Genomic DNA, 23,826 nt, shown 5'->3' with positions numbered 1-23,826 from the left:
ATCCCAATCAATTAGAAAATTACGGAGCCCTAGAGGGGTCATCGCAAAATGTTTTGCATGTCGAGAGAATGTGCACTCGTTTTACTAAATCGTGTGCACAATTTACTATATTGTGCTCTCGTTTTACTATAGTGTGAGCTCATTTTACTAAATTAAGCTCTCATTGTAAGCATAGTAAAACGAGGGCACAATTTATTAAACGAGTGCACTATTTACTCAAACGAGCGCACGATTTACTAAAACGAGAGCACCATTTAGTGAACATGGTTATAGAACATTGTGTGCATGATCTACTTAAACGTGGCCACAATATGAAAAATGTGCACTCAATATTGTCTTGACACATGTAGACATGAGCACGTTATAGTATATTCGAGATCTCGATCTACCAAAACGCACCCATGAAAGAAAATGTGCTCACGTTTTATTAATTTGAGTGCTCAATTAAATGAAAACGTGCTCACGTTTTATTAATTCAAAGGCTTAATTAAAGGAAACGTGCTCACATATTATCACGACCTGAAAAAAAATATCACTTAAAGTGAGCTCTCCCGGGCTCCGTAGAAAATGACGTCACTAGAGGAAAACTAAAACTGGACTAGAGTCCAGAAATAATGTGGGTATGTGCATAAGAGACATCCTCACAAATCCGACAGATCTGGAGAACTTGTGCACAAACGGTGGGAAAATATCTACCAGATTTGCTCATGTTTGATTAGAATTGTTTCTTTGTGCATTTGGCAGACGCATTCATCCAACTGTCCGGGACATGCGTCACATTAAAAAGGGAGGAAAACAAAAGTTTGAAAATAACCCATCAAGGTCTCCTGTTTAAACATTCACCAGAGTCGTGCACGTGACGCGTTTTTGCTGCCATCTAAAAAGAAAACCCGTCAGAAGCCGAAGCTGCCAGAAGACATCCGACCTCCTGACAATAGCATTCCTCACAGAGAGCCGGAGCTTCAGGAATGTCTAACGCAGCACAAGCCTCCAGTCGTTCTGAGCCAAAGACGGCAAAGAGCATTCAGCGGGAGGGCCGGGGCTGTTCTCTTCTGTTTGCTTGTAGAAATAACATCCAAAAACATACACAGACGCACAAATATATGCATATATAACGATGACACAACTATTTACGGGGAAATGTTTATGCTTAGCACGAGTTTGTGTTGGGAGTTACTGGGCGTGAACCGCACCAGGTTCAGAGTTCATGACTGCAGGTCATTAAATCTTTCGCTTCTGAGAAGTTGCGAAAACCGAAGTTTGCCGGATCACCTTCCTGCGATTTATTCCCACATTTTTTTTTCTCCCCCTTTCTAAAAGATGATCTCAACGTTTCACAAGCCAAAGTGTTTCCCTCCCCCCAAAACAGCTACATACACACTCAGCGGCGTCCATCCACTTTGATTTCATGATGACTAAACACCAAACAGACTTTACTTCGAGTGAGGAAAAATAACAGACTTACAACACTGAGGCATTTCTCGTGGAGCGCTGGCTAAGCCTTACTAAATGAAAGACTTTGCAGTAAAGCTTAAAACACAAGCAGTTGCGCTCCGGGCCCTGAGAGAGATTTGGCCTCAACAAGCTGCCGAGGCATGATGGCTTTAACAGAAGTCTTAGAGGGGAACGCTAAACTCGAAACTTCCTCAGTTCTTTTTTCCCCCCTCCCTCAAATTACGGTTCGTACATGCAGATTTTTTTTCAACCAAAGTTCAGACCACATCAGTTTTTTAATAGAGTCAGATGTTGAACTACATTTCCATTTGAAAGAAGGTCGTGCAGCAATAAACACAGCACGCATTACACAGATAGATAACGTCAAGGATGCATACCTATTAATATAATTATATTATATATTGTTGAATAGGGACCCATACGCCAGTAGTGATATCAGATTTAAATAATAAATTCAATGAAATGTGCATTTAGTTAAATCAATGGAATCAAAAATCAAGAGGAAAAGAATGAAAATGAAAGAAATGACAAAAAATAAGTGAAATTAAAAAAAACGATACGAAACAAAGCAACTAAAACAACAAATAGAACGATTCAAAAATAAAACCATGAATAGAGCCATAAACAGCGGATGGATTTCAACAAGGAGACAACAATGGAGAGGTGATATTTACCTGAAGGAGGTCATCGCTCAGGACCTCAGTTTTTTCAGCTCTGTGGAGAAAAAAAAACACAGAAATCAGACGTCTGATAACAAGCCTCGTGCAAACAAAATAAACGTTTATTTTATGTCTAAACTCCTGCATCCATTTATCATGAATGAAGCCGTGACCCTGCAATCGCCGTCTTTCATGTCACTTACCAGAGGGTTTAGGCAGCCCATAACAATGCTGACCTGAGAATTTGCATGTGTTTGTGTATGCAAATATAAAGTTTATTGCCATTTTTAATAACAACCCAACGCTTTCACCACACTGAGCCGGGTTTACTGGAGCACGACAACAAATCGGACTCATCCCGTGTGCAGGTTGCTGCAGACGTTTGCTGCTCCCTGAGACCGAGACCCAGTACTAGACTTTACCTACAAAGACCTGTCAGGCAGCGTATGAGCTCTAATTTACTGTGCACCATTTGCACACCCATGCTCCCCGGGCGTGCACCATACTGAACATGTCAGATTCCTCCGCCCGGTCTGAAAAGCACACTTCTTGACTCATCCTCACCCTGTTTGTTGTGGCAACAGGACCAGATCTGTGTGTGCATGCACGAAGCCTGTTGGGAGTCAGAAGCACACCCCGCACGTTTGTGACACAATTTCGGGTAGAAACGACGACATGTCATCACTCTAAAGCTTCAAGGAAATGTTGCCAGAGTGCCAGAATAGAAATAGGCCCTTGGATCTGTATCGTTTCTAATCGATGTCAGACGGATCCACAGTGAGTCTGCGTCTGCGTTCACAACTCCCCGCAGATCGCGTCCGTCTCCGAGCTCAGACCACGAACCTAAAGCTCGCAGGGATCAATTAACTCAGCTCAGACAGGAGCTATTACACAATGCTGTTATGATCTTCTTAGAATATGATCTTCATGTTCCACCCACTGCATACAGCAAAGGCTTACCTCACTCGGGCCTCAAATCTCCCCGACGTTAATAACATTTAAAAAAAAAAAAAAGATTACCTCTAGCTGCAGTCAGAGATTTACTTTTTTTTTAATCCAGTTTGTCAAAGTTTAATTGAGAGATTACAACATATTCACTCTTGTGTAGAAAGAGTTCATTAAGACATGATTTGGATGAGCAGAATGTGCTTACGTCACCCACTGTGCTTTATTCACAGCCACAAAACTCTATATATTATTGAGAATTGTATGCAATAAGTTTCCACGTTTCTTTAAAAGCGAAAAAGTGTGGCGTGCGTTTTTATTCAGCCTCTAAAGTTTTTCTTCCAGAGAATGCTCTACATTTACTTTCAACTCGCTTCCTATTTATACAATTACCCAAAATCTCTAGAGTATGAATCTCCCATGCCATGTTCTGGATGTGTTCAAGGTGACGGGAAAGATCAATGCTCAGTTAGTTGGACATTGTGTCTAGGTAGCTTTGTAGTTTTGTTTTCTGCAGTGCCATAGCGTTCACTCTTTTGGATCAAAAGGACTTGACAGTCAAATGTTCACAGCTTGGGGTTTTCTTTTTAGTGTGCGTTCTCTTTGAGCTCTGAAGTTGGATTTTCCCAGTTTCCAGACAGGACAACAATAAGAACGTCGACTGGGAGGGTTGGAGCACGCCATGCAAGGCCCAAGTTTTGGATCCACTCTGGCTTCCACCCAGATAGAACATGGTAAACGTTGCTGGTATTAAAATACATATAATTGTATATAAATACATGCAGTGATTTAAAGGGGACTTATCATGCGAAAACCCATAGTTTTTTTAGTTTTTTTTAGCCTTTACATACATTTTTGTTGTGTACTTCGAATCTCTAGGAATGCAAAAAAGTTGAATGTAGTCTCTCCAGGTGCTGCACAGATATCTTTATATACTGTTTGGGTTGTATGTTTTGAGCCGTTCAGTTTTCTGTGACATCCCAGTATTAAACAAGGTCACGGACGTTCGGCTAAACGATTTCACGAACCCACCATTTACATTTCTCGCTACGATTCTGTAGTCCAAGCTGATGGATGCGGAAATTACAAGTGCTAAGTGAAAATGTTTGGTTGTGGGGTATATTAACCCACACGATTCATTCCACCGTCCCCCAGAAAAATACAAAAATGGCCAAACCAGGTGGAGTGGAGTGCTCTGCAACCTGGAGGGGGGAGCGGTGTGGAGTGCCTCATTTTCATTTAAAGAGACGGCACCAAACGCATTTTGAAAAGGAAGACATTACAGAAACATGATATGCCCCCTAAAAAATATATTTCACTGAATATTTTCTTTGTGTGCATCAACCCATTAAATTTAGAGAAATATGCTATTTTTGGACTAGACAGGGGTGGCTATGGTATCAAATTTAGCATTATTGTAATACATTGTGACAAATATAGTGATTTATCCCGATAATGAGAAACACTAACTGAGGATGTTTTAACTGCTGCACAAATCTAACACAGCACTGTGTCTAACCCCGCTTTAAACACCCTCCCCGACTCTTCTGCTGCGTTCTTCGGTCTTCGTGAAAGCCGTTTGTTTGCTAATGTTCTCCAACAAAACCTCTGAGGCCTTCGAGCAACAGCTTGCAGTTGGTTCCGCTTGATTTTTTTTATCAGGGATATCCAAGTAAAGAGGGACGAATATAAAATGTAAGCCACAGTTTCTGTTTGCACGTTTATTTTTGCAACACAACAGAAAACCGAAAGCCCCGCTTCGTTTCCCTTTCACTTCCCAATTAGCGACCGCGTTGTGCTGATCTGTCGCATGAGAGCCCTCTTAAGGTTTCCGGTCGTAACTTATACGATCGCATCAAGCATCAGGCTGCAGCGGCTAAGCCTCTAAAGGGATAAACTACCCAAGCAATCTAATGATTCTTATCAATACTGGCTTAGCATTGATCCAGCTCGGAGACGGGCAGCAGCCACTGCTCTAAGAATAGACTCCTTCAGACAGAGATGAGATGTACAGTGTGCACGCTGGATGAAGACACCCTGCGCAATATACTGCTTTCATGAAGTCATGTTGGGCAATTGCACTGATGATGAAAAAAAAAAAAAATCTAAACCACATTTATGAGTAATTTTACAACCTTTGTTTTATTAAAATAACTCGGGCACAGCTATTTGTAAACAATGCCGTGTTTGCGCCGTGCGTGATTCATAAAGCCTCCTCCTGTTAATCGAATGCAAATCTAGCTGGGTTCCTCCTTTATGAAAAGAAAGAAAGAGAGTGTCTTTGTTCCAGCCAGCCAGCGTCCCCCCCCCCCCTGTCCTCAGCGCTGGAAATGCTTACTCCACAAAATCCCCTCAGTGTGCTGCCCATAACAAACCGTCCCAACCTGCCCTGCCGACCAAACACGCTGTTACAGCCAGCTGTGTAGTTGTTTTGTGTGTCGTCGCACCTCGTTCATTGTGTATTGTTGGCTATTCGTCAAATCCAATATTTACTTAGATTTCTAATGAATAGAGCAGAACCAGCAGTTTGTGGGCTTAATTGAGCATAACAACCTAAGCGGTTTATTTTCTAACTTGCACACGGTAAACCCCCATCCAGGCATTATCCAGGGTGGGTGTGTGTGTGTGTGTGTGTGTGTGTGTGTGTGTGTGTGTGTGTGTGTGTGTGTGTGTGTGTGTGTGTGTGTGTGTGTGTGCGCTCGCAAACTGTTTTGCTTCTCAGCAAAGCGTCCTCTGAGCATGCCCGGTCGGCTTTTACTGCTGTTGCACAACACGTGGAGCGACGACTGGGCGAAACTCCTGGCAGAACGTCTCAGGGTGGCGGGGCAAGTCCTCCTGTGAAGCTCTTGTAAGGAGAGGAGCCCTCGATTTAGTCAGTGGCGTACCATAATAGGCGGACACAGACGCCCAGCAGCGGCTGAGGGAGAACAGGGCAGGGTGGCCCCATAGGGACGGCGATGAGGGCACGGACCGGGAGCGGGTGGTTCTAATCGGCTGTGCCATCAGGAAATGAGTCCTGATCTACATCTGAAGAAATTCCAGTCAAGGAGAGCATAAATTCTAGATTTGGGACGTTTAAATAAAAAAAAGGTTTTTCTTAGTTCTCCCAACTGATCGTTATGAAGCTACTAGCACTGTAGGTGATGAACATTACAGCTTTTAGTGTTTTATTAAGGAACAAATAACATCTACATCTCATCCGTATAATGCATACGCCCTAAATGAAAGAGTGAAACAGATCAAATGACAGTAAGACATCAAAAAATAGAACAAACATGATATAAAATGAAGATGTCAACTTTTTGGAAACATGCTTTTGGTTTTTGTGTCCTTCATATTCCCCTTTAATAGTACTTTAGACTGTCACTTCCACATGGCCTCATTAGCTGTCTAATTAGCTGATTTTTGGTATGCCGGTATGTAATAAACTCATGAAGGTCTGCCAACTATTTAGTTCAAGACCTCATTTTAAATTTGGACCTATATGTTCCACCATAGCTGCATACAGAAACAGTTTTGGTGTCCCACCCCAGGATCGTTATTGGCCCCCATTTGCCACCCATTGTAAAACGTTTTGGAGACGCCCCTGCGCCACGCAAAAACACTATTAAATACCGAGTACATTAAATTAGTTGAGTTGGGACTATTACTATTGATATAAATAAACACTGCAAGTGATTTTACTCCAGCTAAACATAGTCTGCAATATCTTTCCCAGTTTTGCAATAAATGCAAACTAAATAAATATTTATAATTTTAAGACCGATTAAAACATGATACAATTATGAAGAAATATTGAAGAAATCTAACCGTCTGGATGCGTCAACTCGCTTTAACTTTTATTTTATTTTTTCTGTGATTTTTTTTTTCTTAAGGGTTAAATGCCTCCAGTTATTAAGCCGCTTTAAACAGCTTGTAGCCGGAAAACAACACTCAACAGCACAAAGCAGCTTTTTAAAAAGTAGCTTCTAAAGTTTTTCCTTCCCTAAAAATCACGTCCCAAGTCCTTCCGACACCGCCCACAACAACAAGCAGACGGCTGACGGCAGAAGCCCCAAATTAACCACAATAAATAAACCTTCTGGACTCCCCAGCTGAACGCGCAGCATATGTCGCCAGATCCGGCGAACCCACCTTCCAACGGTCTGGTTGGCCAGCTGCCTCATGCGATTAAACTGCTTCTTCATGATGAAAAGTCCTGCTCCAATTCTCCTTCTAGTCCGCAAAAGTCACCAGCAGCACCGACGGAGTCCCACTCTCGATCATCCAACCCCTGGATCCAAAAGTTGCGCTACGTCGCAGCCATTGTTCTTTTCACTCCGGGTCACTTTTTACGCACTAAAACGGAGAGGCTTTCAGGGCTGAAACCGGCTTGACATCCGCTCCTGCGTTAGGGTCTGACCTTCCAACCCCCGCCCTCAGAAGAAGTCAGTGTTTCGGAGCCGTGAAGGGCGCCTGGCTCGCCATTGAAGTGATCCGTGTTAAGAGGCTGGTTTCAGAACAAGGAGAGGTAGGAAGGAGGAAGTGCTTCTACTTCCCGACTGTAAGCGAGGCGCATGGCATGGCCCCCTGGTGACATGTGACACCTTGGCGAGAAGAAGCTGTTGGTCTCACTCTGATGCATCGTTGTCATTGCAAACCCCCCCCCAAATAAATAAATAAAAAATAAACAAATAAATCCGCTGTCAATCTCGGCAAAGTTTAGAAACAAACTGAAAGATCTGGTGAAATGAACCACAGGTCCTTGTTGCACGTCTAAAGTCTCTTTTAATTCATTTTGATCTGGATGGATTTAGTTTTTACAACATTTTGTAGTTGTATAGTGACCTCAAACAACATCTGTGGGGCCACTGACACATTTTGCATCTGGGTATTTGCTCCTTATTCCCCACTGTATATTTACACTAATCTTTTCAGGTTTATGATTCTTATAATAATAACAATAATAAAAAAGAACCATGAGAAGTTTATACATCGGCATTTTTCACACCCATGGCAGAGACATCAGTGGGTCGTTAGGATCACCGGAAATGTATATTATATGTTTCCTTAAGTGTGTCAAGAAATAAAGACAGTTGTTGAGCCTTTTTTTAATCTAAGTACGTGTTTAAATGGCTTTTTAGTTGTCTTTGTGTATTCCAAGCGGCAACAGTTGGCATCAAAAGTTTTTCCCACGGTTGTTTTCTGAGTCACTAGCTGAATATTTAAGGATATTTGCAGAAGGTTTCCACAACTCCATCAACCACAGCTGTTTTTTTTAAGGTGAACTGCTGCCACCTTGTGGACCCTGCTGGTAATGATAGCCTCCATTCACCAACCTCCCATTTTTCGACTTAGACTTAGACTTAGACATCTTTATTTGTCATTTTGTATGTACAGAGTGCATACCGAACGAAATTACGTTGCATACAGCTTGTAAATTACAGTATAGAGTGCAGCGGTGATTAAAAAGTAAACAACTGAAATGTAAACGATGCAGGAGAAAGAGAACAGTGTGCGATCACGGTGTACAGGAGAATATTTAAAACCATTTGTATGTGCAGAAATGATGGATGCATTCATCCTAGAACTACATCTAAAAACATTAATATTGCGTAAATGTGCAATACATTTTGCCAGTCCTGTCAGAAAGGAAAACGGTTATTTTACAGAGATCCATTACACATGAGTAAAATAGTTCAAGCTTTTATTTCTTTTAATTTTGATGATTATGGCTGATGGGTAAAGAAAACCCTAAATATCTTATTGTCTACTTGATTGGGCCTCCTCTTGCATGAGTTACTGCATCAATGCGCCATGGCGTAGAGGCATCAGCCTGTGGCACTGCGTAGGTGTAATGGAGGCCCAAGTAGTTTTGATTGCTGCCTTCAGCTCATCTGCCTTGTTGAGTCTGGTGTCATCTTCCTCTTGACAACAGCCCAGAGATTTTGTACGGGGTTCAGGCCAATCAAGAACAGGAACACCATGGTCACTGAACCAGTGGCCGGTAGCTTCGACAGTGTGGGCAGCTGCCATGTCCTGCTGGAAAATGAAATAGGCATCTTCATACAGCTTGTCTGCAGAGGAACGCATGAAGTGCTTCCTGGTAGATGGCTGCATTGACTGTGGACCTCAAAAGACACAGTGGACCAACACCAGCACATGATATGGCTCCCCAAACCGTCACTTGACTGGACTTCAAGCCTCTCCCCTCTTCCTCCAGAATGTGGGACCTTGATTTCCAAATGAAATGCACAATTCACTTTCATCTAAAAACAGCAAAGTTCCTTTTCTCCTTAGTTCGGGTAAGAAGCCTGTAGCCCATGTCTAGTAATCGCCTGTGCACAGTACCTCTTGTGGCACCGACACCAGCCTCAGTCCACACCTTGTGAAGCTCCCCCAAATTCTTGAATGGATTTCTCTGGACAGATTTTCTCAAGGCTACAGTGCTCACCTTTCCCTACCATTCTTCTTCCTTCCACTCAATGTTCTGTTAATATGCTTGGATACAGAACTCTATGAACAACCAGCATCTTCACCAGTGACCTTTTGTGGCTTCCCCTCCTTGTGAAGGGTGTCGATGACTATCTTCTGGACATCTGTCCAGTCAGCAGTCTTCCCAGTGATTGTGTAGCCTGCCCGACCCAGAGCGAGAGACCGTTTAAATGCTCAGAAAAGCTTTCTAGGTGTTTTGAGTTAATCAGCTGATTAGGGTGGGACACCATTGTTTCCCAATAATTAACTTTTTCACAGCATTCTAATTATCTGAGACGATGAATTTTGGGTTTTCATTATCTGTAAGCCATAATCATTGAATTATAAATGAGTTTAGCTTTCTGAGATGACTGGCAAAAAATATTGCAATTTTACACAATATTCAAATTAAACCGCTTTCTGATGAAATTCCCATTCAGAGTCATTATGAAAGATTGAATGGAGAGCCTCTGTGAACATAAATGTTCAGGTCTTGTCACAGATTCTTAATTGGCAGCAGCAGATGTTTGGTCTGGACTTTAAATGGGCCATTTTAGCACATGCTGTCCACTTTGAGCCAAAGGATTTTCCCTCAAAGCTCCGATAGTATGTTCAGGATCACTGTCCTGCTCGAAGGTGCATTAAGCTCCATCAATCTTGGCTTAAACTCAGATCAGCTTCCCATCATCTGCAAGAGCATCTCCACAGCACGATGCGGCCACCAGCGTGTTTCACTCTGAGGAAGGTGTGATCAGAGTGATTTGCAGTATTAGTTGTCAGCCACACAAGGCATGTTCCACGTAGGCCACGTTGGTCTCATCTGATCAGAGAAACCTTCTTTGTCTTGTTTGTTATGTGACCTCTATAGTACGCCGCAAGCTGCACACCCTTTAAACAATTTGGACTTTCTTCTTGCCACTCTTACATAAAGGCCTGTTTTGCTGAATGCAAAAATAATACTTGTCCCTGTCAACAAAGGAGGTTTGTGGTTTAAAAAGGTCAAGCCCTTAATAATCAAGCTCCATCATATATCAGAGCTCTAATTACCCCGTATGTTCCTAACAGAGCACTTTGCTCTCAGACTGCAGGTCTGCTGGTGGTTCCTAGAGTCTCTAAAAGTAGAATGGGAGGCAGATCCTTTAGCTATCAGGCTCCTCTCCTGTGGAACCAACTCCCAGTTTTAGTCCGTGAGGCAGACACCCTGTCTACTTTTAAGACTAATCTTAAAACTTTCCTTTTTGACAAAGCTTCTAGTCAGAGTGGCTCATGTTACTCTGAGCTACCTCTATAGTTTTACTGCTATAGGCTTAGGCTACTGGAGGATATCAGGATCTAATTTTCTCACTCTATAGAGTTCTACTGTTCTTCAATTATGCATTACGTGTTGTCATTTCTGCTTTAACTTTCTGTTCTCTCTCTTTTATCTTCATAGTAGGTACACCTGGTCTGGCGTTCTGTTAACTGTGACATCATCCAGGGAAGACAGATCACCCGCTATTACCATCTAATGTAGAACAGATTACTGGATCAATGTGTGCTTCTGTGCTTTTTTGTCTCTCTTGTTGTGTCTCTGCTCTGTCTTCTGTAACCCCAGTCGGTCGAGGCAGATGACCGTTCATACTGAGCCCGGTTCTGCTGGAGGTTTTCCTTCCCGTTAATGGGGAATTTTTCTTCCCACTGTCGCTTCATGCTTGCTCAGTATGAGGGATTGCTGCAAAGCCATGTACAATGCAGACGACTCTCCCTGTGGCTCTACGGTTCCCCAGGAGTGAATGCTGCTTGTCGGGACTTTGATGCAATCAACTGGTTTCCTTATATAGGAAATTTTTGACCAATCTGTATAATCTGACCCAATCTGTATAATATGATTGAACTTGACTTTGTAAAGTGCCTTGAGATGACATGTTTCATGATTTGGCGCTATATAAGTAAAATTGAATTGAATTGAATTGAATGGGAATAAATATTTTTGAAAGGTACTATACGGCCGAAACATATGGACTACATCTTTAAATCTTTTAAGAACCCAACGTCTCATTTCAGAGCAGCTGAAAATTAGTTTAGCCAAGATAAAAGAAAAAAAAAACCTTGGCTTTTGCAGTCTTTTAAACTAAAACGACAACATCAATATATCCATGAATGATAAATTGCACACTGACCTCTGGAAAAGCTCTCAGACTGGAACCCCTTTCAGCTGTAGATTTATTTTAAAAAAAACGTTTCAGTCAAAATTTGATTACTTCCTGCTTTCAACCACAAATGTTTCCAACTTTTTTTTTTTTTCAAAAAAAAAAAAAAAAAAAAAGGAGAGAGACCAAATAGCAACCTTTACAAAGCCAAGAGACATGCCTTCTCCAGCTTTGTGCTCCCGCTACTCTGTCCCTGCTCTCTATAGCTGCTGAGGTGAATGCCGGCGTGGCTCTGGAGGGTCTCATGCTGTTTCCATATTGTACCCCTGGGCCTCCCCGCAGCAGTGGCCCACATGGGAAAGCAGGCCGGGCGGTGGGATAAACCAATTACCCCCCAAGTCATCGCGGACTCCTGCCGCTGCACCATGCCGCGGCTCCGGGCCCCGAGCCCTCCTAGGCTCGATCCCCATGAGAGCCAGCAGGAATTCCCAGAGATGGGAATTGTGTGGTCTCAAAAGCCTGCAGAGAGACTATATTTTGCTTGAAAAATTGACATGGTGGCCCCCTGGGAAAGAACTGGGGGAGGTGATATCATACTGGGCTTCTGCAGGCTTTTTTTTTAAGGGGGGGCATTCTGATGTAGCTATGACGGGCTGTGTTAATATACTTAGACAGTATTAGGCAGACAAACATGGCAACGGGTAAGATGCGAAAAATGGCTAAGGGAAAGACGGTCCGGGCTTCGTTTGATGGTTCTGTTTATTCTTCAATTATCTGTCTGAGTCTGGACTTTGTTGTCCCAGGGGCAAGAGGTCAGCGCATTCAGAGGAGTTGTCACGAGGTGATGATCAACCAATCAGAGCAGACATGAAATAGTGTGAGAAATGCCTCACGTAAATACACAAAATATGAAATAAAGGTTTCTCTTGCTGCCCATGATACGCGTTTACTCTGATGCTTGCCTGCACATGGGTTCTCGTTGACGTGAAAACAGGAATAATTCAAAAAAGTCTAAATATAAGTGAAAAAAAATTATTTTTTTGCCGGAGTTAAACAAGTTTATACTAATTATTTATTGGATTCTGGAGCCCTGATGGCCTCTATCTGTGACCGCAGCTGCAACAATGGTTATAATGTCTGCTGCAGGCCTTGACACCAGGTGGTCATTGTGTGCTCGCCATTCACCGCTTAGTCATCTACACTTTCACTATTCTTCATGAAATGTTAGGCACATCACTTTTTGAGCTCTGCTCAGCCATTGAGAAAAGTGTGGAAGAGCTCAGAAAGCAGTTGCTTTAAAAGTCAATTAATTGTTCTCCTGGCTGGGAGGGACCAAGGGGGAGGATCCCTGGGTTTTCAGGGGCCTCACGTCTGTTTATGTTTCTGCTTCATCCAAGAAGCAGGGAGGCATAACCCTAAAACGATAGTTCTGACTCTGACTTGGGATGATCTACCAATATTTTTAAACCCTATTATCATGATAATATAATCACTTAGGATATGGGATGTGTTCTCTGCAGGAAATCAATTTCTCCTTAACAATCGGATAAGGAGTGGGGTGGAGATTCTCAGGAGAATTAAGCTTAAGAAAAAAAAGAGAAGAGCTAGGGTTTACTTTATTGATCCGGGGGATTCTGAATGAATGATTGAATCAATCTTCAGGATACATAGTTTTCTTTAGAAATATCAGCTTTAATGTTTAATAATTACAGAATCACATATTATCACACATTTATACACATTTCAAAGGTTTGTGTGTAGTTTAAAGATGCCAATAAACGGTCACAAATTGAACACATTCAAATTATGTTTTTTATTTCTTGCCTCAGGGGAAAATTAAGGTATATTTGTCCAGATGGGAAAAAAACTGCAGGGCTTTAAATAGTATTCACACCTAAACATCTGTTTCCCATTTTATGGTGTTACCACCACAAACTTCAGCCCCTTTCACTCCTAAATAATAAAAACCCAACGACAGAAGTCACCTAGCCTGTAAACATAGTTTGCTTGTGTCTAATTTAATCTCAGTATAGATCCAGTTGTTCTGTGAAAGCCTCAATGGTTTGTTAGATATTTGAACAAACAGCATAATAAAGACTAAGCAACACGGCTGACAGGTTAGGGATAAAGTTGTGGAGAAGTTTAAAATGGAGTTAGGCTGTAAAACAATACCCCAAGCTTTAAACATCACAAAAATTATGGTTTGTGAAAAGATGAAAAAAAAAAGAAATTATACAATTTTGTCACAACTGCAAAGATGGCTGACCTCCTCAAGCAAATGGTTGATTAAAAAGGAGAAACAGCCCATTGCCTTTTGGATGAAGTTGAATACATGGGAATACAGAAGGGAAACATTTTAAAGGCTGCTAAAAGTCTTGAGACAGTGGTGAAATTCACCTTCCACCTGAACAATAACCCTAAACATACAGCCAGAGCTACGATGGGTGTTAGGAAGGCCCAGTCAAGGTGCAGATCTTACTCTGAGTCTTAAAAATGTTTGCTTCCCATCCAATCTGACTGAGCCTGAGTGATTTTGGTAAGAAGAAAAGGTTAAAATGTCAGTCGCCCGAGTTGCAGTACGGAAACATACACAGACCCAAATGAATCGCAGCAAAAAGTATTTCTGCAATGTAGATAGATGGGCTGAATAAATATGCATCTCAAAACCTCCTCTTGTATCATCATGTAGCACTTGATGTTGGCCTTTTTACAAATAAATCCCACTGAAATACTCTCAGGTTGTTATGTGACAAAATGAGAATATAATGTGCACAAATGAATTTGCAAGAAGCTGAAATCTAGCCACTGTAAATATAAATTATTTCCATTTCCATTGCCAGTCTGGAAACACAAACAACAACAACAACAAAAAAACACTTTTAATTGAATTGTCATGATAAAACAAGTAAACACAGACTCCCTACAGGCATATGTATGTACTAGCCCAAACTCACAAAGCCAAGCTGTGAGGACAAATAGCCCACCTTCGTCTTCCCTCCCACCTCAGATCACAGATCACCGGTCGCACAGAGACTGCAAAGTGAACAACAGCCTAATGTGGGGAGAGTTTAAAAAGCGAGCAGCAACCCTACCCCTTCTCGGTCTCCCAGTTCTAAAGGCGCTGATGGGAGACGGACAAAGGGCGGCCCTTTCTGAGCCTCAGTTCAGGGGGGCCCTGCTGTTCTGCCCCGCCACATGTTTTTTTTTTTTTTTTTTTCCAGAAAGATTTCAGGAGCTTTGGCCCTTCTGCTGAACCTTGATGCCACCTTGTTGGCTCATGACAGCTTTACAAGGTCCCCACAGCGCCGCCACACAGTCTAAAGGGCTCCTAAAACAACACCCCCCTTCAGTCCAAAGGGAAGTCACAGGCATTCCTACGTCCCATCTTGGCTTTCTGGTAGAGGGACAGGAAGTCTTTGTAGCGCGGGGCGCACCCTAACCAAGCTTCCCCAAAGTGCTCTGACCCCGTGAAGAGAAACTGTCCGTCCCCAGGCGTCGCGTGGCACTGCAGGAGCGTCCGGATGTGTCCATGCTGGGACTGAGAGGACGCATGTGGATGCGGCGCAAATACTCTGCTGCGCTGCCGGTAAACCTTTGTTGCCAACACCTCCACCAGTGATGTCTGCCGTCGTGAGTCATGGAGGACATTCTTGATGTAGCCTCGAACCACTGGAAAATATAGAAAAAAATATATCCTTTAAACAAAATGCAGTTCTTAAATAAAATGCAAACGGCTCTGTTTTTGGGAACCCTACTGCCTGTAAAACAATTAGTGGCAAATAAAAAGCAAACCCCCCTCACATCCAAGGTAGTATATATCACTAATGCCTGTTAATCACTGAGCTATATAACACACTGGAGTGCTAATCACCGTCTGTTTGAACGAGTCGCTTTGAAGCCACCAGCCGCCATATTGGTACTCCCTATTTCCCTCCAGTAACTAGGGAATATGTGCGATACAGCATCAAATAACGAGGATTTTCATGTTCAGGGCGGGCTTAAAACTTTTAAAATCTGAAATGCCATATACTTTTATGTTATGTTCTAAAACTATCACATAATGAGAAAGTCATGTGCTGAAATATTTTGCATTTTATTCATTTAAATATATGTATTTAACATTTTTAAATATATAAATAACAATATACAAAAACATATATTTACATATGTGTATACATATATATACATATATACATAAACACATACTTATATAGACATATATATATATTTAATATGAATAACATGTAAAATATTTCAGCATCTAATTTCCTAGTAGTTGATAGTGTTAGTACATCTACTGACTGTATAATTACCTGTGAAACGTTTTCACGAAGCCAGAAAACTGCTTGTTGTTGCAACCAAATCCTGTGGGATTCTGTGAGAGTAGGGAGTAGCAAGATGGCGGCCAGTGACTTCAGTTTTTCGGCAAAATCAGCACTCCAGTGTATTATATAGCTCAGTGCTGTTAATGCATATACTATACATACCAAGGATACTCCTTGAATCACTTTGCTGCCATCTAGTGGTTGGATTTTTGCCCAAGTCTTTTTTTTTTTGCTCATTTGCATACTGAATACCTAAATGTTTGTGTTGAGTGTACAATATGCATGTTGAAAATCGCTGCTTAGTTAAAAATCAGTTTGAAAGCAAAAATACAAAAAAAATTTTACTAAAATAAATATACTAATGAAATTCGGGATCTTAATTCTCTCTAAGATTCCACATGGTTGGATCACACAGAGTGCAACCGTTCCTCTTTCCACAGTCTCTTTAGATTAGGAGTGTCCAATTCAAATACACAGTGGGCCAAAATGGAAGAAGTTGCGGGCCAGTCTTCATATTTATGAAAAGAACATTATATTTAATGTTAATCAGTAATTAAAATACGGTATATAACAAAAAAGGGGAACCACTTGTTAGAGTATAGCAGTTAGCGTTTTCAGTTCCCAATAGTTTGCTGAGTTTCTACAGTTTACTTGCTTTATGCTTTGCAACAAAAAGCATTGCAACATACTCTTTTTTTTTTTTTTGCTTCTTCAACACCTTTTCTAGATAAATGTAGAGCATTCTGTTTCCTTAAGTTACATGTTGCAGCTCAGACTTAAACACAAAAACCATTCAATTATTGTTCGCTGCTCTATAAAAACACGTCATGATGCAATTCTGCAGCTTTATATTTAACAAAGGGGAAACGTTCTAATTGATAATGATCAGTTAGACCAATTATCAAATCCTGCATGTACTCACCAAAGTCACTGCTGCAGACGGCCATGAGCAGTTCTGTGTCGTTGCAGGGTCGGCATGAAGCTGTGGGCGGAGAGAATGAGCACACTGTGTTCATCTAAGCACATTTTCTGACCCATTTTTCCCTCTTTCAACCAACAGATAGGTTCTCCCTTCTGAAATTCCTACCCATTCTGCATGACATTGATCAAGAGAAGGTTGTCAATCTTCCCTAGGGCTTCCCTGACCCGCACACCGTCTCCATTCATCCCCGAGCTCACATCACAGACCGTAGCTCCATGGTTATGCTTGGAGGAATGTCGGTCCTGCATTTGGGCTCTGCCCACAGCATCACCTCCACATCCAAACCCCACGCTAGTCTTGACCCCATGTTTGGCTTCTTTTGTGCGCACCTAATTGAATGACCCCCGTGCCGATGCAGCGGGCTGCAGGAGTCAAACGCTCGGCCAGACTGCCAATACAGAAAAGATAAACACGCAGCTGTCTATTAAGGGTCCTGGATGACATCAGCACGCTAGGAATGGCCCGCACACATGGATGAATGCTAATAAACAGACAGGCACAATGATGAGGCATTTGTGGAATCTGCAAAGTATTTGCGTGCTGAATGCAGGCCTGCTAGCCCGGTGCCCTCCGGCCGCCCTGTGGTCTGCTGTGTCCTCGGTGCTTTGTGTCCTGATGGAAACCAGACAGCCAGACAAAAAACACGAGACTGACCAGCAGCTGCACGTTCCCCTCAGCCGTCCACATCCCGCTTAAATTAGCGCCTGGTTTTAATGTAAACACATATGCTCGTTGATGACTTTTGAGTGTGTTTCTAGTTATTTTTTAGGCTGATGTGGTTCGCTACAGCACACGGATTTGGGCCTCCTCGGTTGTGGTGAGAGAAGAGCTGAGATTAAAAGCTGGATTTGCAGGTTCGTCTAGGTTCTGACCATCACCTACGGTCCTGAGACATGGATCCTGACAGACAAAGCAGCGGAAATGAAAGGAAGGAGAGAGCTGGAGGCTGACCCATAAGTCACAGACACTAATCTCCTGGAATTAGCTGGGAGAAAAACGTCCTCGTTTATCTCCTGGACTTGTTACCCAAACTCAGACTGGTGAAGATAATGGATGGACAGACAATCTACCATTTAAAAGCTGACTACATGCCCTCTGGCCACTTCCACTCCACTCACACTTGAGATTTTGGCAGGTGTTTAACCTAATATGTGACCCATCATCAACGCAGCTCTGCAGCTTTTCTTCCAGTTGGTTTTAAACATGCCACAGTGCGACCAAATATTCAAACCCAAAGCCCAAATCCATCTGTTCTGTCCAATTTAAACACATTTTCCTTTCCTCCCCCAAGTCCAATAACTTCCCTGAATGAAAAATGTATCCCTGAAATGTAGCCGTTTGCTTTGAAAACAATGATTTTGCTGTTAAAACTTTTTTAATGAGCTTTTGCTTATTACAGTTCCAGGTGAGTGTGCCGTTTTAGTTATTTTACATCTTAGTGCAGCATCTGACATAATGGATCACGGCACACATGTTTGGACACACTTAATCGTTTATTTCCGACCATTGCCGTTTCCTCACATGCGGAATTCCCCAGGGATCTATTCTTGGTCCAGTACTTTTTCTCCTGTGTTGGCTTCAGTGAAAAATAAATGGGGAAACTTTATGGCAATTTTATGCTGTTGATTTTTCAAATCATTCTCCTTTTCAAAATGTGAGCCAAAGTCCTCTCAAGTGCCTACTACTGCATACTGGAGAGCAGATAATTTAAAACATGAGCAGAAAACTTAAAATATACCTTTAGGACCTTCTCTCCTAAAGTCTTGATCCATTGCAAACGAAATGCATGCCAACGTTATTAACCTTTACTGTCAGAGCCAGTTTCTTTGAGGAAAGGGCCCTCTTTTCAGTTATTTTGATCTTAGTCTGTCTCATTCAGACTCGACCACCGTAAAAGCTGTTGTTTTGGCAGTAATCAGTTACCGCTGTCAGATAACAAATTGTTCCCAAAGGGCTGCACCTCAGCTTCTGACTGGAATACACAACACAAATTACTTACCACCTATTTTGGCTAATTTGAATTGGCTTCCTGATCTTTTTTTTCTCTTTTTCTTTTTCCAGCAACTTCTTTTTCTTTCTGTGTTAGTATCACCAAACATCTGCTGCTTTTTAACGTTATAATATGCTGTATTTTAAAAAGGTCAGTGAGCTCAGGTAGGCAGATGTTTTTTGTAAGGAGCCTGTTTTCCATGTCGGGTTCTTTTTGGGTCCTAACTAAAACCTCCGGCCTTCAAAACTAGTTTAAAAACTTGCTTTTATTTTTTTAACATTTTGAACCAAACTGACTTACCAAATATTTTACTATAAAATAATATTAGAAGTTAAAATAATTTTTTATTTTTATTTTACATTGCTATAGGTGTACTTGTGTGGTTCTAGACTCCGTTTTGTTTCACACTGGTCTTTAAAACTAAATTTGTCTTAGTTTAAAAAATCTTTTTTTCAGACTAAAATAGTTGTCTAAGAGAAGAAACGACTATATTTGTAACGTGTTTCTAACAAGATTAAAGAGTAGTCATTATAAGATCAAATAAAAAAAAATGGTCAAGTATATTAATATATACACATAAACGATATACAGGTAAAAGTAATTAAAGTGTGATAATTGGGTTTTTGAAAAAAAAAAAAAACTTTTTCACTTCATTAGCAGTTATTTCCGGACGAAAATTTTTTGAAAGTCTTTCTTTCTTTCTTTCTTTCTTTCTTTCTTTCTTTCTTTCTTTCTTTCTTTCTTTCTTTCTTTCTTTCTTTCTTTCTTTCTTTCTTTCTTTCTTTCTTTCTTTTTATCTTTCTGTGTTTAAATAAAAGTAGACGTTTTAATCTGTTTAAACGTAATGAACTTAATGAAAACTAAAGAGTAGTTGTTCTAAAATAAATACTATTGGACCCCTTGTGAGATAAATGGGTCCAAACTCACGCTCCAGCCCACCGTTGGCGCTCCTGTTGCGCAGCAGCTCGTATCTGAAGCCCACTGTGCGTCTGCTCCATGTCCGGGGACTCTGTAGGCCGGCTTGGAGATAGATGGCGGGCCCGTGGGGCCCGTCCGCCTGGAAACAGAACACCTGCCGCCCGGTGCGCCCGCCGTCTTCCGTCGTCAGCAGCTCCAGCTCTCCGGCCCGCTCAATGAAGACGTTGGCTCCGCTGAGGGATGGAGACGGTTGGATGCAGACCGTGTTGTACCGGACGGACGACAAATTGGGCTCGAGCGCCACCCTCAGAGCCTGACCCGGGTAGACCCACGTCACGGAGCCCTCTGTGCAGCGCAGCCGCACCTGGAGAACGACCCTGGGGTCCGCGCCAGCTGCAAAACCGCTGCATTTGAAAGAGCCAGAGGATGGGTTTTAGCGGCTTTTGGAGTCTGGTTCTAACGGCGGTGATTAACGCACAAAGGTTTTCGTTTAAACTATTTTTCAAAAGTGCTTATGGACAAAAACGGAAGCTAATAATTGCGATGATTTTTTACAATAAACTCAAAAGTTCAGCAAAGGCGGGTAAAATGAACGTTAGAACACCACATTCAACAATTATAATCATGTTAAATATGCACCAGCGTTTATTGTCTTGCACAGCTATCCAAAATGCACGTTTTACTGATCAGTGTATAGAGAATTTTATGTTGCCATTTGACCCCTTTTCAAGCAAAAACCTCAAAGTATTTATTGTTTTGTTTTTGCGTGAATCAGTGTCCTTTGGGCGAGTTTTTTTTTTTTAACTTAAGTCAGAGGAGATGCTCACCTTCCAGTCCAGTTACAGAGATCAGCTGCACAATGAAGAGCCAGAACTTGGAGACCGGCGAGAACGATCACACTTGGCAACATCTCCGGAGACATCCTCCGAGAGGCCGACAGCGGTGCATGGTTTGAAATGTTGTCGAGAGGAACCTGCAGAGCGAACTGAATGGACAAGCAGAGCGCCTTCTGGCTGCCGATTTCTCTCCCTCCCTCCTCTTCCCTCCTCAGGATCCAATTAGCCCCGATCCAGTTGTTGGGGGCTGCTCTGCGTCTTTTGCCTTTCAAAAGACGCGGTCAGACTGAAAAGGCTGGAGCCATCTGTTGAGAGCGGTGCGCTATTCACTCACACGCAGAAGTCCATTATCTTTCTTTTACGTTTTTACATTAGTCCTGAAGTGTTCAACCACTCCCTGTTTAGACCCTTGAAACTATTTAAGGTCTGCTTGTAAACCTGGGTTCTGAGAGTTAAGTGTAAATAAGGGTACAGGCTATATTATATATAGGGGAGAAGACAATACTCCGTTGTTTTATAGCACACAATGTGTAATTTATGGCCGATTAAATTGCAGCTGAGATTATTTAAAAAGTAAAAACAATAAACATAAAGTCTAGCTTTTTAAGCAGACTCAAATATGAACACATGATCCTTTTTTAAGAAAAATGCATAATATACATGAGATCTAAGAACCTATATGAGTAAACGTCAGTTTACATAGAATAATTTAAACCAGCGCCCCTTCAATCTAGATGACTAGCTCCCACAGTTGAAAGTGCAGTATAAATAATAATTTAGGCTACAGCACCTTGCATTAAGTTAAACATTTCACTTCTTAATAGTGGCTCAAATGTAAAAAAAAAATAAAAATAAAATAAAAAAAATAAAAATAAAAACACTTGCATTTACAGACATTTCGTCCACTTAACCCTGAGCATTTCCAATGCCATCATGTCATTCGGGATGGTGTATTAATTATGTATTTATTTATGTATTTATTTATTTATTTATTTATTTATTTATTTATTGGGGGATGGCATATGTGTGGTGCGTGTTCGTGCTTGCACTCCACCTAGTGGCAGGAGGACGCACAGGCACACATTTGCGTTCACATCTGGAAGGCTCAGCCTGCCGTTGCCTCAGGTGGAGGAAGAAGAGGAGGGCTGTAACTCATCGGGCAGCAATTTTGTGGCGCGGAGCCGTGCGGAATCAGTCACCAGCTTTCATCAATGATTAATCCACACAGAGCGGGCTGTTCCGCTTCATTTTAACCCGCTGCCTCTTTGCGCGCGCACACGTACACATGCGCACAAAAACACTTGGCCATCTTCCAAGGTCTTAGTGGTGCATGGCGACATCTTGTGGAGGTTAAAGTCAGCGGTGCGTAACGGTTCAAGCGCTGCGTAAAGACCGCTTCTCCGAGGTTTCAGGGTTTGCGCGTTTAGGTCATTGGACACTCCACGTGTTGCAGTGGAAAGCATACCGGGATCTAACCATATTTGTCCATATTCGTCGGTCCAAACCACTGGATTAGATAGGGGAGTGTCTTGAGAGGTGAAATGATTACTTTTAGTTTTTAATTAGCACATTAGATCTAAAGTAAAAAGACAAATAAATAGGCAGAGAGTGACGATGAAAAGAAACTGGTTAGAGTGCTGTACCAGGATTTCACAGAAGAAAACAAAGCAAATTCAAATGAATAGCGGCTTTGTGCCCACAGTCACAGAGAAGCCTGGCTTCTACAGCAGGCCTAATGGATCAAGGTGATGCATGACATTAATGGGGGGAAAAACAATCCCTGCAAGATCTCAATCCAAAACTTCCCTTCAAATGTAATCTGACCCATTTAAGAGGCAAATGCTAAATAACATAAAAAACGTTATTTATTCAACAGGCAGCTGGGTCAGAGCTCCCTTGGATGCGCCATTGACCCAGATGGTTCACTGGGGGTCTCAAAATGCCGCTTATTATAATTCAAATTGATTTCATTGTAATATGAAAAGGGTTTCACATCACTGCTGTTGGGTTTGCAGCAACATCCCTACCCTTGAATTCAATTCAATTTTATTTATATAGCGCAGTTCATGACAAATATACAGTCTAATTATTAAAATTAGTTAAAAGGTTTTCTCTCTAAAGAAACCCAGATTGCTTTGAGTCACTGACTTGCAGAATTCACTCCTGGATGAGCGTGCTCCGACAGTGGACAGTCTCTTGCATTGTGTCATTGACTTTGCAGCAATTCCTCATACCGGGTATGTATGTAGACACAGTGGGGAGAAAAACTTCCCTTTAACAGGAAGAAGCCTCCAGCAGAGCCAGGCTGAGCGTCAACGGCCATCTCTGCTATGACCAACTGGGAGTCTGAGAAGACGGAGCAGAGACACAAAAAGAGGACAGAAACGCTGATCCAGGAATCCTTTCTATGTGAGAGGGAAGGTAAAAGGGTGATGGCAGACAGGCTCCATAGGAGTCTTTCTGAGAAATACCTGCAGTGCATTGATCTGTTTGTAGGCCTTCAAATGTAATTAGCAACAGTTTTATAATTCATTCAAATCATTTTATTCCTCTGACCTTATGTGTTGCCTTACACATAATCAGATACAGTATAACTTCTATGGACCAGTAAAATTCATGCTAAAATTTCAACAAAATGCTACAACCCCTTAAACAAAAGGGCACCTCAAGCACATCCGATTGTTTGCAAGGATAATCTAAATTAAAGACTAAAGAATTATGCTTTATCTAGCAGTGCATCTTAACTCTTGATGAAAGTCCAGCATTGTGAAAAGTTGCATATGCATCTTGGAATTTGTGCATTATAGGTAGCAACATGTCAAGTGGTCTCTTGTGGTGGTTTCCCAGTCCTGAATATATATCCATCCATCCATTTTCTGATCCGCTTACTATATATATATATATATATATATATATATATATATATATATAATATATAATATATAATATATAATATATATATATAGGCAAACTTAGAAAGACAAATCCATCAATAGTTTATTGTTTCTTAAAGGAAATTGGACAGGCACCTCTCAATAGGTCTTAAAGAATATCAAAACGTAAATGGCATGTTGAAAATGTTGCATATCCTTCACAATAAACATCGGAAGAAACTTTACAGGCACTACAGCAAT

General features: G+C 41.6%; 2 protein-coding genes across 5 annotated transcripts in view; both read right to left on the bottom strand.

Annotated features, from left to right (window-relative positions):
- The window catches only part of arhgap17b (Rho GTPase activating protein 17b), a 36,641-nt gene extending 29,023 nt beyond the window's left edge, over positions 1 to 7,618 (bottom strand). For 2 of the 3 annotated variants that reach the window (XM_036148088.1, XM_036148089.1), the window contains exons 1-2: positions 7,194 to 7,618; positions 2,130 to 2,169 (exon numbers count right to left, since the gene is read on the bottom strand). In XM_036148088.1, coding sequence (XP_036003981.1) covers positions 2,130 to 2,169; positions 7,194 to 7,246 — 93 coding nt within the window. In that variant the 5' untranslated portion in view covers positions 7,247 to 7,618. The remainder of the gene's footprint in view (positions 1 to 2,129; positions 2,170 to 7,193) is intronic. The other variant, XM_036148090.1, reaches the window with a different exon arrangement.
- A 7,209-nt stretch (positions 7,619 to 14,827) lies between these two features.
- Positions 14,828 to 21,242, bottom strand: LOC105933002 (meteorin-like protein). 2 transcript variants are annotated; one of them, XM_012872360.3, is made up of 4 exons: positions 20,684 to 21,242; positions 19,866 to 20,260; positions 16,889 to 16,948; positions 14,828 to 15,310 (listed from the first exon to the last, which is right to left on the bottom strand). In XM_012872360.3, exons 1-4 carry the CDS (start codon positions 20,776 to 20,778, stop codon positions 14,988 to 14,990), a joined length of 873 nt encoding a protein of 290 aa, XP_012727814.2. In that variant the 5' UTR covers positions 20,779 to 21,242; the 3' UTR covers positions 14,828 to 14,987. The 2 variants fall into 2 exon arrangements, with proteins under 2 accessions (XP_012727814.2, XP_021177058.2); XM_021321383.2 differs by having other exon boundaries at positions 19,878 to 20,260.
- Positions 21,243 to 23,826: the final 2,584 nt, after the last annotated feature.

Source organism: Fundulus heteroclitus, chromosome 16, assembly GCF_011125445.2.
Source record: "Fundulus heteroclitus isolate FHET01 chromosome 16, MU-UCD_Fhet_4.1, whole genome shotgun sequence".
Classification (NCBI taxonomy): domain Eukaryota; kingdom Metazoa; phylum Chordata; class Actinopteri; order Cyprinodontiformes; family Fundulidae; genus Fundulus; species Fundulus heteroclitus.
Note: the sequence above shows the minus strand (reverse complement) of the source record. Positions and strands in the feature narration are given on the sequence as shown.